The sequence below is a fragment of the Vespa crabro genome, chromosome 11, assembly GCF_910589235.1.
Source record: "Vespa crabro chromosome 11, iyVesCrab1.2, whole genome shotgun sequence".
NCBI lineage: Eukaryota > Metazoa > Arthropoda > Insecta > Hymenoptera > Vespidae > Vespa > Vespa crabro.
In genome coordinates, this window is record NC_060965.1 from 6,915,421 (window position 1) to 6,930,742 (window position 15,322).

At 31.2% G+C, this 15,322-nt stretch overlaps 1 protein-coding gene across 1 annotated transcript in view; it reads left to right on the forward strand.

Annotated features, from left to right (window-relative positions):
* LOC124427932 (tyrosine-protein kinase-like otk) overlaps positions 1-11,097 on the forward strand; it is a 76,429-nt gene extending 65,332 nt beyond the window's left edge. The window contains exons 3-9 of the mRNA XM_046971393.1: positions 589-712; positions 2,054-2,487; positions 3,244-3,540; positions 3,699-4,265; positions 4,524-4,799; positions 4,897-5,082; positions 5,240-11,097. Coding sequence (XP_046827349.1) covers positions 589-712; positions 2,054-2,487; positions 3,244-3,540; positions 3,699-4,265; positions 4,524-4,799; positions 4,897-5,082; positions 5,240-6,291 — 2,936 coding nt within the window. The 3' untranslated portion in view covers positions 6,292-11,097. The remainder of the gene's footprint in view (positions 1-588; positions 713-2,053; positions 2,488-3,243; positions 3,541-3,698; positions 4,266-4,523; positions 4,800-4,896; positions 5,083-5,239) is intronic.
* The last annotated feature ends 4,225 nt before the right edge of the window (positions 11,098-15,322 follow it).

Here is a 15,322-nt window from a genome sequence, read left to right on the forward strand (position 1 = left end):
AACAAAACTACTTCCGATATCAGAAGATGGAGAAGAGGACTAAAAATTGTAGACACTTTATCCGGGGGGGGGAGATGTAAAGAAAGTATACTTTCTCCAGGTAGATTTGTCACGCGTCTCATGGCCCGCCCTTCTTTTGTTTTTGTTATCTACAAATTCTTTTGTTACCTACAAATCGAGCCGTTAAGATTTGGGGAGAGAAACTGGCAGTAAGAAATAGAACGTAGACAAGAGAAGTAGTACGAGAGTAAAATATAAAATTTAACAGAGTGAACAATAAACGTGAATTGTCGTTTCTTTGTTCACAGAGAAACATATTTTCGTTTGTCACTTCACCCTAATTAAAACGAGTTAAAATAAAAAAATTAAGATATTATATATATATATATATGTATATATATATTTACTTCTAAAACTCATCTTGTTATATAATAATATTATGTTCTTATAAAAACCATTTTATCGTTTAATCATCCACACTTAATTGTTCGTGTTACCCTACGACAAAAAAAAATCGTAATCTACTAGTATCCCAAATCAATCGACATTTTTGTATTTTTTTAATTCGTTTCTTTTTTCTTTTTTCAGGGATAAGCGAAGCAAGCGTTCAACTGCAGCAACCAAAATTGCCATCACCTATTCAGGTTGGTGGCGAGGTTGAGCTACGATGTCACGTCGATGGATCCGGAGACATGAAATACGGCTGGTTCAAGTTAGTTACAGAACTTTGGCTATTCCGTTCTTCGTACATGTCGGCGCGTAATAAACGCTGGAGCCAATAATTTCTCGAAAAGCCGCGATGAGAGAGAATGAGAGAGAGGGAGAGAGAGAGAGACTGAAAGACAGATAGATAGATAGATAGATAGGTAGAGTAACAGGCAGGTAGAAAGAGAGAATGATGGTGGTGCTGGGATACAATGCAAACGTGAACCTAATTTGCTTGGTAACTGACACCAGCATTTATGGCACCGACCATGAATTACGAAGTGACACTCTTAGTTTCAATGTGTCCATCATCCAATCTTTCCGAGTCAAGGCACATGACTAAATATTTTTTTTTCCTTTTTCTTTCTTTTTCCAATTAGTGGAAAGAGTAAAAAAGTAAAAGTAAAGGTCCCAGTTCTCTCTCTCTCTCTCTCTCTCTCTCTCTCTCTCTCTCTCTTTCTCTCTTTCTTTATCTCTCACACATTCTCTATTTATTATCGTTTTTTTGTATGCATTAATGAAACAAAAAAAAAAGGAAAAAATAAAAATTGCACGTCAGACACAAATTTCTAATATATTTTAATAAATTCTAATAATAATTTTACTCTAAGGATTAATTCCAATAATAAGTTATAATAAATATTTATATATTATTTTTTATAAAATTTAAATATTTCCAATAATTTCTGATATTAATATCACTCGAAATATTATTTAATAATTTTTCAAGTGCATCAATTTTACAATAAAAATTAATTCCTTCGAAAAGTTTCAATTTATACGTTTTAAAGTTTTAAATGTTTCAATGATAAAAAATAAAAATATTACACTCTTCGCTGTATACACACACACACACACACACACACGATTCTTATATAATATTATTTATTAATATATATATATATATATATATATATATATATATATATATATACACCAAGTGTCCCATGCAACTGAAATAGGCTGTACTTTAGCTACGATAATTTCCTAACGTATAAGTTTACGATATTTGTATGTTAATACTTTTATGTAGAGCATAAAATATAAATTGAATTAACTGGTTTAATCAAAAATATAGATTTCTATTTAAAAAAAAAAAAAGGTACAGTTGCATCTTTCTGATGTACCAATACACAAAATTGTATAAAATTATTTGTATATTATGATACCACTTGATATCATTTAACTTTGACCTATAACATTTTTATCTATTTTCAACAGTTTAGAAGATACAACCTGTTCCAGTTCCATGGGACTATCAATATATATATATATATATATATATTTATATGTATATTTATATATATTTATATTTATATGTATATTTATATTTATATTTGTATTTCAGGAATACAGCAAGTATAACGAAAAGCGATAGACTTGAAATAAAAAAGAAAAAATTGCACATACATCGCGTTATGCCAGAGGATAGTGGTATGTACACTTGTGTGGCACAAAACGAAGCTGGTTCCTCACCGATTAGTGACAGTTATCCTCTGGTTGTAACCGGAAACGAGACGGCCACAATAAAACTCGTACCAAGGAATCTAATAGTTAAACGTGGTGAATCAGCTGTCTTTGATTGTTTCTTCGAGGATGCTGATGTTGTTCAGTGGTTTTTCAATAACATTGGACCTTTGGAATCAGATGAAGAAAAAACTGTTTTTGATAACGGCACCCTCCTTATACGCGCCGCTGAACACAGAGATCATGGTTTTTATTCATGTCATGGACAAAGGATTGACACCACACAGACATATACAGTCGAATTGCGAATCGCTTGTAAGATTCTAATTGTTTTTTTTATTAATCATATTGGATAATTAATGTTTTCTACTCTTTTAATTTCTGATAACAAATTTTCGGATAGTTAGTATATATCCTGGTTGAATCGTTCACAATGTTTTATAGATGGATTATTACATATGATCAAATATAGATACATGTATTTTTTTTTTTTTTTTTTTTTTTTTTTAGGATAGATCTCATTATTTTGTTATTAATTAGACATATATATCTAGACACAGATAGAAATATATTTTATTTATATCTACGAATAAATTAGAATTTTGTAGTATTACAAATATATATATATAGCATCACAAATAGAGATACATTCTATTTTTATTTAAGAATAGATAACAATTAGATAGTATTCATGGTATATATGAGTCGATGATTATAAAAATGATCTAAGTCAAAAAGTTTGTTTAAAATCAATTTATTAATTAATTCGTGTAATTAAATAATTGTCATATAAAAATTAAGCAATAAACTAATTTCTTTTTAATTTTTCAATTTGAACAGATGACTTTCATAATCATCGACTGATATATCGTTACATATAAAGATCTATTTTTTTTTTTTTTTTTTTTTTTTTTTTTTTTAATGTAAAAATAAATAATAATTTTGTAGTATTATGAATAGATCGGATGTATGTCATAGCTAAGATCCATTTAATATGGGTCACGAAAACTTTTCTAATCTCGGCCATCAATATTTTGTGTCTATCAATTTATCCATTCATCTCTCTTTAAGCTCTAATGAATCTCTCCGCGGCATCTTTCGAACCCACTTTACCGAATCAAGTGGCTATAGTCGGCGAAGATCAGGAACTACAAGTTAGCTGTTTGGAACCCTGCGGTGTACCGACTCCTAAGGTTTATTGGAGAGATCCCAAGGGTCATATTATAAGTGACGCGGGTCCCATTCGCGTTCAGGACAATACGCTCATTATTGGGAAAGCTCAAATAAACGAGGACGATGGAAATTATACTTGCGTTGCTGAGAATCTTGCCGGTGAGACTGACATGTCCGTTCAAGTGGTAATATCAAGTGAGTATCAAACATTGATCGTGCATTAATCCTAATCATTCTTATTAATATCCATCAATTTAACGAGCAAAGATGTTGAATATTTATTATACGAATATGATCATTTATAAATATATAATAAAATTAATAGAAAATAATAATATTTAATTCTGAATTAGCACCACCAACATTGATCAATTCGCCAGAATCATTAAGCGTGATGGAAAGTGAGCCCGTTACAATGACTTGTTCTTATTCCGGTATGGAATCACCTGTTACACACGTTCGATGGTTCAAAGATGGCGAACCTTTGAAAGAAACCGGCGGACCAACTAGACATCGTGTTACCGATCATCACGGTAACGTTACTTTACATTTCAAAAGTGTTGACTTATCGGACAAAGGTATATACGTTTGCGAGATAGAAACTAAGGGCTTCCTACCCATATTCTCCGATCCGGCTACGTTAACGATCGAAGAGAAACTGAAATTTTCACCGCCTCCTGTCAACAAACGTTTAGAACTTGGATCAACTGCTAAAGTTTCTTGCAAGGCTCAGGGTGCCACGAATCCAATGGTAAAATGGATCAAAGAAGGTGACGGTGAAGATTTTCCAAAACACGTTCAAGATATCAATGGGACGCTTCATTTCAATGGTGTTTTAGAAGAGGACAAAGGTCGTTACACTTGCATAGCTAGTAATATGCAAGGATCAATAAATCATACGATTAACATCGACGTAGTGAGTGAGTAGAGGATCCTTTTAGTTAAGATAGGTTTTATAATTTCTTTCTTTCTTTCTTTTTCTTTTTTTTTTCATAAAATCAATTTCCAATCGAACATTTATTACGTCAATCTTTATCTTTAATTTAGATAATAAACAGTCAATAATTTCGATCGATCGATCGATCGTTATAAATTTATTATCCATTAAAACACTTAACGTAAATTTAAAATTCATTTCTTCGTTTCAAACATTTCTCACGTTCAATAATCGTTTACAGTTGCACCAAAGTTCACGATACAACCACAAAATCCTACCGAAGCTATTGAAGGTTACCCGGTGATGTTGCATTGTGCTGCCGAAGGCGATCCTAAACCTACCATTCAATGGGACAAAGACTCCCGTATGAATAATTTGGAAAATCCCCGTTTTGAGGTACTTCCTAATGGAAGTCTTTACATCAAGGAGGTATATCTCGGTGATGAAGGAAAGTATGGTTGCACGGCTGGTAATAGTGGAGGTTTAAAAAGAGAGGAAGTTCAGTTAAATGTGAAAGGTATGATTTTCTTTTCTTTTCTTTCTTTCTTTTTCTTTTTTTTTTCTTCTCCTTCCGCATCAACTGATGCATTTCCTTTTCTGTTTCGCGTTCTTAGCCGGTGACAGCTATAGATCGGATTTGGATTTGGAAGCTGGTGACGATGGTTCGATGATGACAAAGACGGTCACTATTACTCTCAGTGCTGCTGCTGCTTATATGGTTCTGGTCGTTGGTCTTATGTTGTACTGTCGTTATCGACGTCGTAGGAGGAAGCAACAATATCTTCAAGAACAAGCTGAGGGTTGGTATTTCAACGTAAAAAAAATTAAAATGAAACAAATGCAAGGAAATAAAAACATTACAAATTAAAAATAAATTCGAAATATATATCTTTTTATGAAAAATAAACAATAATTATGTTGATTCTTATTTTTATTTCAACATTTTATGATCTATAGAAAAATTAGAGAACGGCGAAGTACAGGAAGAACAAACGGAATTGAAGGAGACCAGTCATAAAACTAATTCAACAAGTAAGAAGAAGGAAAATCGTGATTCTCAAAACAAAAGCGACGGGGCTGACACAGCACAAAGTCAAAGTAGCAATCAATCGAAGAGATCGAAGTCGAATTACGATAAGATAGCGGTATCACGTACGAATTTGAAGGAACTTAAACCATTGGGTAGAGGCGAGTTCGGTGAAATTTATGCGACGAAGTATCAATTGGACGGTGATAAGGAAAGTTTGGTTATGGTTAAAAGTTTGACCAATACGAAGGACGAGATTGCATTGCAGGAGTTCAAACGTCACTTGGATCTCTTGCATAAGCTCAATCACGAGAATGTTGTCAAGTTGATTGGACTATGTCGCGAGGAGGAACCGGATTATATGATTTTGGAATATACCGATTGGGGAGATCTCAAACAGTTCTTGATTGCATCAAGAAAGGACAACAATAGTAGTCCATCGCATGAGTCTAAACCACCACGTGCCCCTCAACTCTCTGTAGCACAGATATTGTCCTTATCAAATCAGGCCGCGAGAGGTTTGAAACATTTAGCTGACAGTCGATTGGTCCATAAGGATATAGCAGCACGTAATTGTCTGATCGCAAGTAATCTAACCATCAAGATATCTCTACCTTGCATGAGTAAGGAACCGTATCATCAAGAATACACGAAACATCGGAACCAAGTGATACCTCTAAGATGGCTACCTTATGAAGCTGTCTATGAGGACGAATATTCTACCAAGAGTGACGTATATTCTTTCTCCTGTCTTGTATGGGAAATGTTTCATCAGGGTGAATTACCCTTCAACAAAATGAATGACGAATCCGTTCTTGCTCAATTAAAGTCATTGACGTTAACGTGGAAACCGCATAAAGCGGCACCGCCAACCTTGCAGGAACTTCAGATACAGTGTTGGGCGAACGATCCCAGAGAGAGGCCAACCTTCGACGAGGTTGTCTCGAAAATAGGTGAAATCGTCGTCGATAGTTGTCTCTAATTTATTCGTCGTTGTCGTCGTAAAATACAAAAAAAAAGAAAGAAAGAAAGGAAGATAGAAAAGGAAAAGAAAAGGAAAGGAAAAGAAAAGAAAAAGAAAAAGACAAAGAAAACGAACCTCCAAATTTACTGAATATTGCGATAGGGATAATAATTGTGTAAGGTTGTTTTAACCGCAAACGACGTTTAATTGCGAAACGTTAGTTAAGCTTGCTTCGATGTGAAAACCGGAAATAATTTGAAAAACGAAACCAAACCAAATCGTCCAAGATTGCAAGATCTTAAGTGTGTTCTCTTTCTCATCGAGTATGTATATAACCGAATGTTTATATCGTCGTTTTGATAAAAATGAATGAAAGAAAGAAAGAAAGAAAGAAAAAAAAAGCAAAAAGAAGAGTTAAACTTTATTTTGCATAAAAGGCATAAAAGGATATTCATAGAATAATTAAGCTCGAAATTTTTAATATAAACCTTTCAATTACTGGTTTCACATCGTTGATCTTGCTATAATTGTCGTATCGATAATTAAAAATGATCGATATTATTGGCTTTTGTCGCATAAAAAGGAAAAAAAATTATGACTGGTCGTTAATAACTAATTAAAAGGCCTCGCCGCGCATCGCTTGGTATCATCGATCATATATCTACGAATTTTGATATATATATATATATATACATATACATATATATATATGTATGTATAGAATCATCAGGCCTTTGTGTAAAATGAAAAGAAACGCTTATTATTCGTTAATTTAATCGTCTTTGTCAAAATTTATTATCATATTAAGCGATACGTCCACTATGATACGAAGAAAAAAAGGAAACCATCACTTTTGAGTATTTTTCTCGATATACAGGGTGTCTGAAGAAAGAAAGAAAAAGAAAAAAAGAAAGAAAAAAAAAATACTTGGTCAGGTTCTAATCCTATTTCGTAATAAAAATTATTATATCAGAGTAGATTTTGTTGTTTGATAAACTTTAACAAGCGAAATATCGCGATAACTATCAATGATAACAAACATGGCCTATTATTGATAATAACATTTTTTTTTTTATTAAGAATTATCTTTAGAATGTAACGAATTATTCATTTTTCTTCTAGGACATTCTGTATACATTGTAGTAACATATTTTAAATATTTCGAGTGTAACGTATGAAAGGAAAGAAAAGAAAAGAAAAGAAAGAAAAAGAACAAAGAAAAAGAAAGAAAAGAAAGAAACAGACAAACAAAAACAAAGAAAATCCATTGGATTGTCGTTTGTTGTCAACGTCGAATTATTTCACATATGGTGATGCATTTTCAATCATCGAAATCACATAAACGAGGCGTCAATGTTTTGCGTTTATTGCAGAACGTCGCTCATTAACTTCGCAATCATTATTCGTATTACGGTGTTTTTGTCGCGTCCATTAGATAAGGGTAATAATATTTATTTCCAATTAGGATGTCCGCTCCAATGAATGCTACCGTGTCCAGGTTAAGTAATATTAATATTAATATTATTAATAATAGTAAAATATAATATAATAATAATAATAATAATAATAATAATAATAATAATAATAATAATAACGATAATCATGCATACGAATCCAATACACGTAAACGATATTATATACTTAAATGCAATACTTAGTATTCAATATCAATATGTAATAATAATAATAATAATACTAATAATAATAATAATAATAATAATAATAATAATAATAATAATAATAATAATAATAATAATAATAATAGTAATAATAGGTATGGCCACTACATCGAATACTCTTAAGGATAAGTAACTCGATAGGAAAATCGAAGAAAAGTAACGACACGAACGTTTTCGATCGATCGAAATCATGTTTGAAGAGAAAGAACGTGACGATAATTAAAAAAAAAAGTATCGTTATTATTATAACGACGAACGCGATCTTGTATTCGCATTAAATTCTTTTTCTTTTTTATTTTTTATTTCTTTTTTTTTTGTTTTTTTTCTTTTATTTCTCAACATTTCTCATCATTCGTACGTCGTTGTTGTTAAAAAAAAAAGAAAAAACAAAGAGAAGGAACAATAACAAAAAAAAAAATGAAAGACGGATTTGTATATACCGGCTGTGTAAGATGAACTTTTTTTAACGTTTAACGTTTTTTTACAAACGTTTTGTTTTATTTTCTTTTTTTTTTTATTTCCTTATTGAACTGTAATAAAATTTCACTATTTTTGCATTGTACGCGAGTGTTAGTTTATAAGAATCTAATGATGACTTTCTACATTTTTTTCTTTTTTTTAATTCGATGTAATTTTTACGTATATATAAATATATATATATTTTTTTTTCTCTCTCTTTTTCTTCGTATTTAAACTTTTATTTTTACTTTGTAATATTTGTAGATAGACTTAAAATGATTTTAGAGCGCGACTTTAGCCGTGCGATCTTTAGCCGTTAAAGTAGAAAGAACGAGAAATAACGAAAAGAAAAAAGGAAGAAAAATAAATAACAACAAAACAGAAAGAAAACATTTCGAAACGTATTTTCATACAACGAAATAATTAAGTTCTTTTTTTTTTTCTTTGCGTGCTCGCGAGACAGAGAAAGAAAGAGAGAAATGATCAAACCGATTAGAATTTTTGTTTTTAAAATACAACGATCGGAGAACAAAATATTATAAATATTATAATATATTTAATTTAATCTATCGGCGATATTATGTAAATTTAAATTACTATTTTATGTTTCTGTAAAGTCAGATAGATAGGGTATAACAGCAAGCAGAAACATTTCTCGTTGAAAGCCATAAACTGTGAAATTATTTAATGGTAATTGATGATATAGTAATCACAGTGCGTACGTATCATTATCCCTAAATATTCTAATTATACTTACTATCCGAGTACTTACTTATGCGAATTATGATCGATTATAAAAGAAAAGGAAACGAAACAACAACAAAAAAGAAAAGAAGAAGAACAAAAAATATCGAACAACGTACTACATTGTATTTTATACAGAGTGAGAGTGATAGAGATAGAATGTATTTAAACAATTTTTAAGCTTTTACGATAACCACAAAGATACATGTCGCACAGCAAATATTTTTATTTCTCTCGATCGATCGATGATTTTATATGTTATCTTTTTATACAAAATTATTGAAAAAGAAAAGTAATAAAACAAAGAGAAAAAAAAATAGCATGCGATTTGCATAATATATTCGGATAGCTAACTGTTCGTGATATTAACCCTAGTTAAGCTCATCACAAAATAATTTTAAATTGTGTAGTTGGGGTGTACTACACTCTAGGCATTTTGAACAGCTGTCATTTATACAGAATGAATAATTTTTATTTCAAAAAAATAGTATATATTCTTTGAAGCTTCGGAAATAATAATCAGCAGATATGAAAACGCATTTTCAATTCTGTTATTATAAACAAAATTCGTGAATCATGCACTGTGCAAATTATTTTAATTAAGCTTAAAGTTGGTTTGGGGTGTTTCTACACTTCACAGGCACAACTAGGGTTAAACCACTCTGATTGATTTACTTGAATTTCGAATAATATAATTGTAACAATCAACAAAATAGTATTATGCTAGTGGATTTGGATAAATTTTATAAGAAATATCCTTCCAGCGCTTATGTCATTTTCATCAATCGTACGACTCTGTATACGCATAAACGCATAATGTATTATACATACATACGTAAGTTCATACATACATACATACATACTATTCTACCGCATATAGGCATACGAATTATCAAGGTTAAACACTGCCAATCTTATCTAAATGCGATATTAAAGTGTCATAATCATGTAACGATAAGTATTAGCATTCGCGAAATTTGTAGGGGAAAAAGATGAAAACGAAGAAAAAAGGAAAGGTGAAAAGAAAAAAATAACAAGAAAAAAAGAACGAAATCCTTCCTTAAACTCGCTTCCTTTATTAATTAATTAATACTTCGCGAGAAGGGATCGTGAGAAACATTTTTATATAAATTATCCAATTATACTTTCAATATAATTCAAATAATTGATTAATAATGAAAACGATAAAAATAAAAAATCGTATCCGGAACATTATATTTTCCACTTCGTGGAAAAAAAGAAAGAAAAAAGAAACAAAACCGAAGAAATTTTGGAGATCGTTCCAGTCGACAATTTCTGAGATGCTTCCTAGATGTTTTTTAACAAAAAAAAAAAAAAAAAGAAAAAAAAACAAAAACGATAATTAAACGCTAAGAAGTATTCTTGTATGTATTATAAATGCGTGTTAGGAACATACCTTGCAACGATCTCGTACAGATTCCTCTTTTAAACCCCAAACCCAAACTCAACCCTCCAAACCTCGTATATTTCAAGGTCGTGTGGAATAAGAAGAAGAAGAAGAAAAAAGCCGTACGTTCATATCATTTTTTAGAAGCTGTTTTATCGAGAAATATCGTCGCGTCGTCTTAGCGAGATATATAAAAAGCGACCTATCTATGCCTAACACCCTAATGTATCTAGTCATGTACGTTTCGAGACGTGGCGAGTAAAAAAGAAAACAAAAAAAAACGAAAAAAAAGAAAAGAAAAAGAAAAAATAAGGAAAATGCAAAAAGAAAGAAAAAAAAAGAAGAGAAGAACCGCAGCGAATCCGCGATTTATATACACGAACCTTTCATATCCTTAGGGCGCTCGAAATCGATTTCTTTTTTACAGTATTTTGTAAATATTTGTACTTTTTTATCTACATACGTCGTACTCTCATGAATTTTTGGAATAATATGTGCTACGATTAAATAAAATAAAAAAAAGGAGAAACGAAATTGTATATACGTCTATGTCCCGTAACCTTTTCGTTGTTTCGTTTTTAGATTTTGTTTTATTTATTTATTTATTTTTTTTTTCGTTTTCATCTCGCATGTTTTTCGTAGGATCATTTAAAAGAAAAAAGAAAAACAATTTGAATATTTAAATATTAAAAAAAAATATTTATATATTATATATATATATATATATATATATATATATATATATATATATATATATAATAGTATTAAATATTTTTATTGAATTAAATATTTTTTTTTATCAAATAGTATTAAATAAAACATATGTATTATATCTAGGATTGTATCAATGTGGGATAAGAAACGAAGGTGATAAAAAGAAGAGATTGATATATTACCTAATCAAATTTATTTTTACTTAATATTTCATGGTACAGTCTATACCTATTACGATATATAAAATAAGTAGTCGTTCGAATGTAAAAATCGGTTAAAAGTAAAATAGGTAAGAGTAACAAGAAAAAAAAATAAGAAATAAAGAATGTATATATATATATATATAATAATTAAAAAAAAAGGGGGAAAAACGCAGACTAAATAGCGCCCAGAAAGGAATTGAGTCAGAGGCAGTCATTACAATAATGATCCGATATCTCTAAAATCAACGGCTAGATATATATATATATATGTATATATATATATATAAATATATATATATATATAAAAAAAGTTATCATCAACGCATTGACGCAAAGAGTATGTCCGTAGATAATATTTATATATTTATATATATATATATATAAATTCTAATGAGAATTATACTTAATCCATATTACTTAGTATACTTAATTCATTAATATGGTATGCAGCCTCACTCTCTAATATTACTAAATATAATTGGTAATGTTATTAATGCGATAATAATTATCGTTAAATATAGATTATTAACATTATAAATAATAATCGTCAAAATCGTATTAATAATAATAATAATAAACAATATTACAATGTATTTTTTTATGGTTTTAGTTTTTTAAATGTTATCATATAGTAATAATTATAGCGTATTCTGAAAAATAGATTAGGGTACCGTGGGCAGAGGGCGGAGTAACATCGTCAATCGACCCCAAAAATTTTCTCGATAACACTTACAATCATTTAAAGTTCTTCAGTCATTCAGGGATTCGAATTTATATTTAATCCTTTACGCTAAACGTAATTGAAAATGACATAGTGAATACGTTTGCTTCGAAGCATCCGAAGTCTATATAGTAACACATCTATCTCCATTTCCTTTTCAAAATGGCGACATGTAGTTGCGAACATTCATTTTTTTCATTTTTCTTTTCTCTCTCTCTCTCTCTCTCTTTCTCTCTCTCTCTCTCTCTCTGTTTTTCTCTCTTTTTTTTCTCTCGACAACGATCGAATCCTGATGACATGCGCCCATTAATCTTTTTCTATTTCTTTTTTCTTTTTTTAATCTTGTCACGTCTATTAACGAGCCTCTGCCACTCTGCCTAGGGAACCCACTATAACAGGGCACTATGAACAGCAGTCTGCTGGCTAAGTGACTTTCCGAATCAACGATCGCTTCATTTCACTCATTCGTCTCTCTCTCTCTCTCTCTTTCTCTTTCTCTCTCTCTCTCTCTCTCTCTCTCTCTCTCTCTCGTATCTCTCTTTTGCATTTCTTTCTTTATCACTCTTTCGCCCTCTACACATTCGTTCCTCTCATTCTATCAATGTTCTCTCCTCATTCACATACATACTTTCCCTTTTCATTTTCTCTCTCTCTCCCTCTCTCTCTCTCTCTCTCTCTCTCTCTCTCTCTTTCTCTTTTTTTCTCCATCTTTTCTCTCTTCCAATCGTCGCGTCTGTACATATTTCACTAACGCCATTTTTTCCCCAAATTTAAATACAAACGATTTATATACGCTCGTTATATTAGTCGACTGGCCCTCGTCGTTTTAATAATTATAAATTTACAAGCAAAAAAGAAGAACGACAGAATCAAAAACAGTGGCGTTATCAAATAATAATAATGAAAAGAAAGGAAAAAAATGGCGTTTCATTTGACGGGCTAACGACAAATTCTTCGACCAAATTTTTTAAATGGCATTATATTTTTTAACAACGCGCGCGAACGATCGAATTATCTTTTTTCTTTTTTTTTCCTTTCTTCTTTTCAAGCAAATTTTTTAATAGGTCGACGAATTTAACGAATCCGTCGCAGTCACATACTACAATCGAAAAAATGTACGAACGATCGCGAAGCGAGAGACGAACATAAATACATACATACATATATACATACATACATGCATACGTACATACATACATACATACATACATACATACATATATATATATATACATATATACATACATACATACGTACATACGTACATACGTACATACATACATATGTACATATCTCATTCGCAAATTCGCACTCGTTAAAATCCATTAAAGAAGCTCTCCTCGCCAGCATGCTTTTCCTATATCTGCATTCACACTACGTGTCAGCCAATAGTAAACCACTACTACTGTACCTTTTTTTTCGCGTTATGATATTTTTACTTTACTTCTTTAATTACTTGTTAAAGGTAATTTTTTTTTTCTTTTTCATTTAAATCGTTCGTTAATATTAAACGTGCCGTGTCTCTACCATCAGCCTACTTGTATCAACTACTTATCTCGTTCTCCAATTTTTTTTCTTTTTTTACGTTTTTTTTTATTTCCTTAATTATTTTAATTCTCTCCTCTCGCTCTCTCTCTCTCTCTCTCTCTCTCTCTCTTTCTTTTCTCGCGTTTATCTTTTTGCCAGCCTCGTCGTTTTCGTGTATACGTGTGGATGCGTACGTCTACATATATCTATCTATGTAATTTGCGAGCGTGCACGTATTTGCACATGCTTGTATTTTTTTATATATATTTTGTTTTTTTAACCTTTCTCTCTCTCTCCCTCTCTCTCTCTCTCCCTCTCTCTCTCTCTCTCTCTCTCTCTCTCTCTTTCATAAATATTATCGTATAATGCCATTAGCCTGTCATTTAAGAAACATAATTATCGACATTAATAATAACTTTGTAATCTTAGCAAATATTATTTCACATGCTCGCTTCCCCATTTATTTTTCTCTCTTCCTTTCTCTCTTTTGTATCTGTCTCTGTCTCTGTTCCAGTGTATGTGTTCCATGCATGTGTATATATACGTGTGTCTCTCAATTATTTATACGTATGTATATATTATTTTGAACGTGATAATATATATTAGGATCGTATTTTTTCGCGAACGAAGAAACGTATCACGTACGCCATTCGTTCACCTCTTTTTTTTTATCTTAACTTGTTTTCTTTTTCTCTTTTTTCATTCTTTCATTCTTCTTTTTCTCAATCGCAATTTATCGTACAAATTACGATTAGTCGCACGACTTGTAATAATATTAGTAATCCAAAGCACAATTAAACGCCCAATCGCGTCACCGTGGGCGCACGTGCTACCTTTCTTTCTCTTTCTCTCTCTCTCTCTCTCGTTCTTTCTATTACACTCTTTTCGTTTCATACTTTTCATATACATACGACGCACACGTACACGCACATAGAGAAGTATAAGCGCGCATACACATACACACATACGTACGTACACACACGTATATACACGTAAGAAGTACACACGTAACAGACGCAATATCGTCGTGCCTTCATCGTTATCATCGTATCTTTTATGACATTTTTCTCTTTTTCGTTTCGTTTACCTTTCGTTCTGTTTCGTTTCGTTTACGTTCACCTTTACGGTTCATTTTGTTCTTGTATCTGTTATAGCTGATACACACTTAATAAACGAGCGTGAATTTTTTGAAAAAAAAAGAAAAAATAAATAAAAAAAGAAAAAACAAAAGAGAGAAAAAAGAAGAAAAAAAGAAAAACAATAAAAAAAAGAAGAAAAAGCCTCGAGAGGTGGAGTGGGGGTAAAAAAACCAAGATGGCCGTTCGAATGGGACCATACATCGGACAGAAGCGAAGCTGAGGGAGTTAGACATCCTTATTTCTCTCTCTCTCTCTCTCTCTCTCTCTCTCTCTCTCTCTCTCTCTCTCTCTCTCTCTCAAATCCAACAATGACGACACAATCGACACCATTTTGTTTTTTTTTTTTTTCATTTTTTTTCTCTTTTTTCTTTTTTTCTATATACACACTCGCACATACACACACAAACGTGTACACGTACAACGGTCATATGTGCCAACGCTAATGGCCGGGGGAA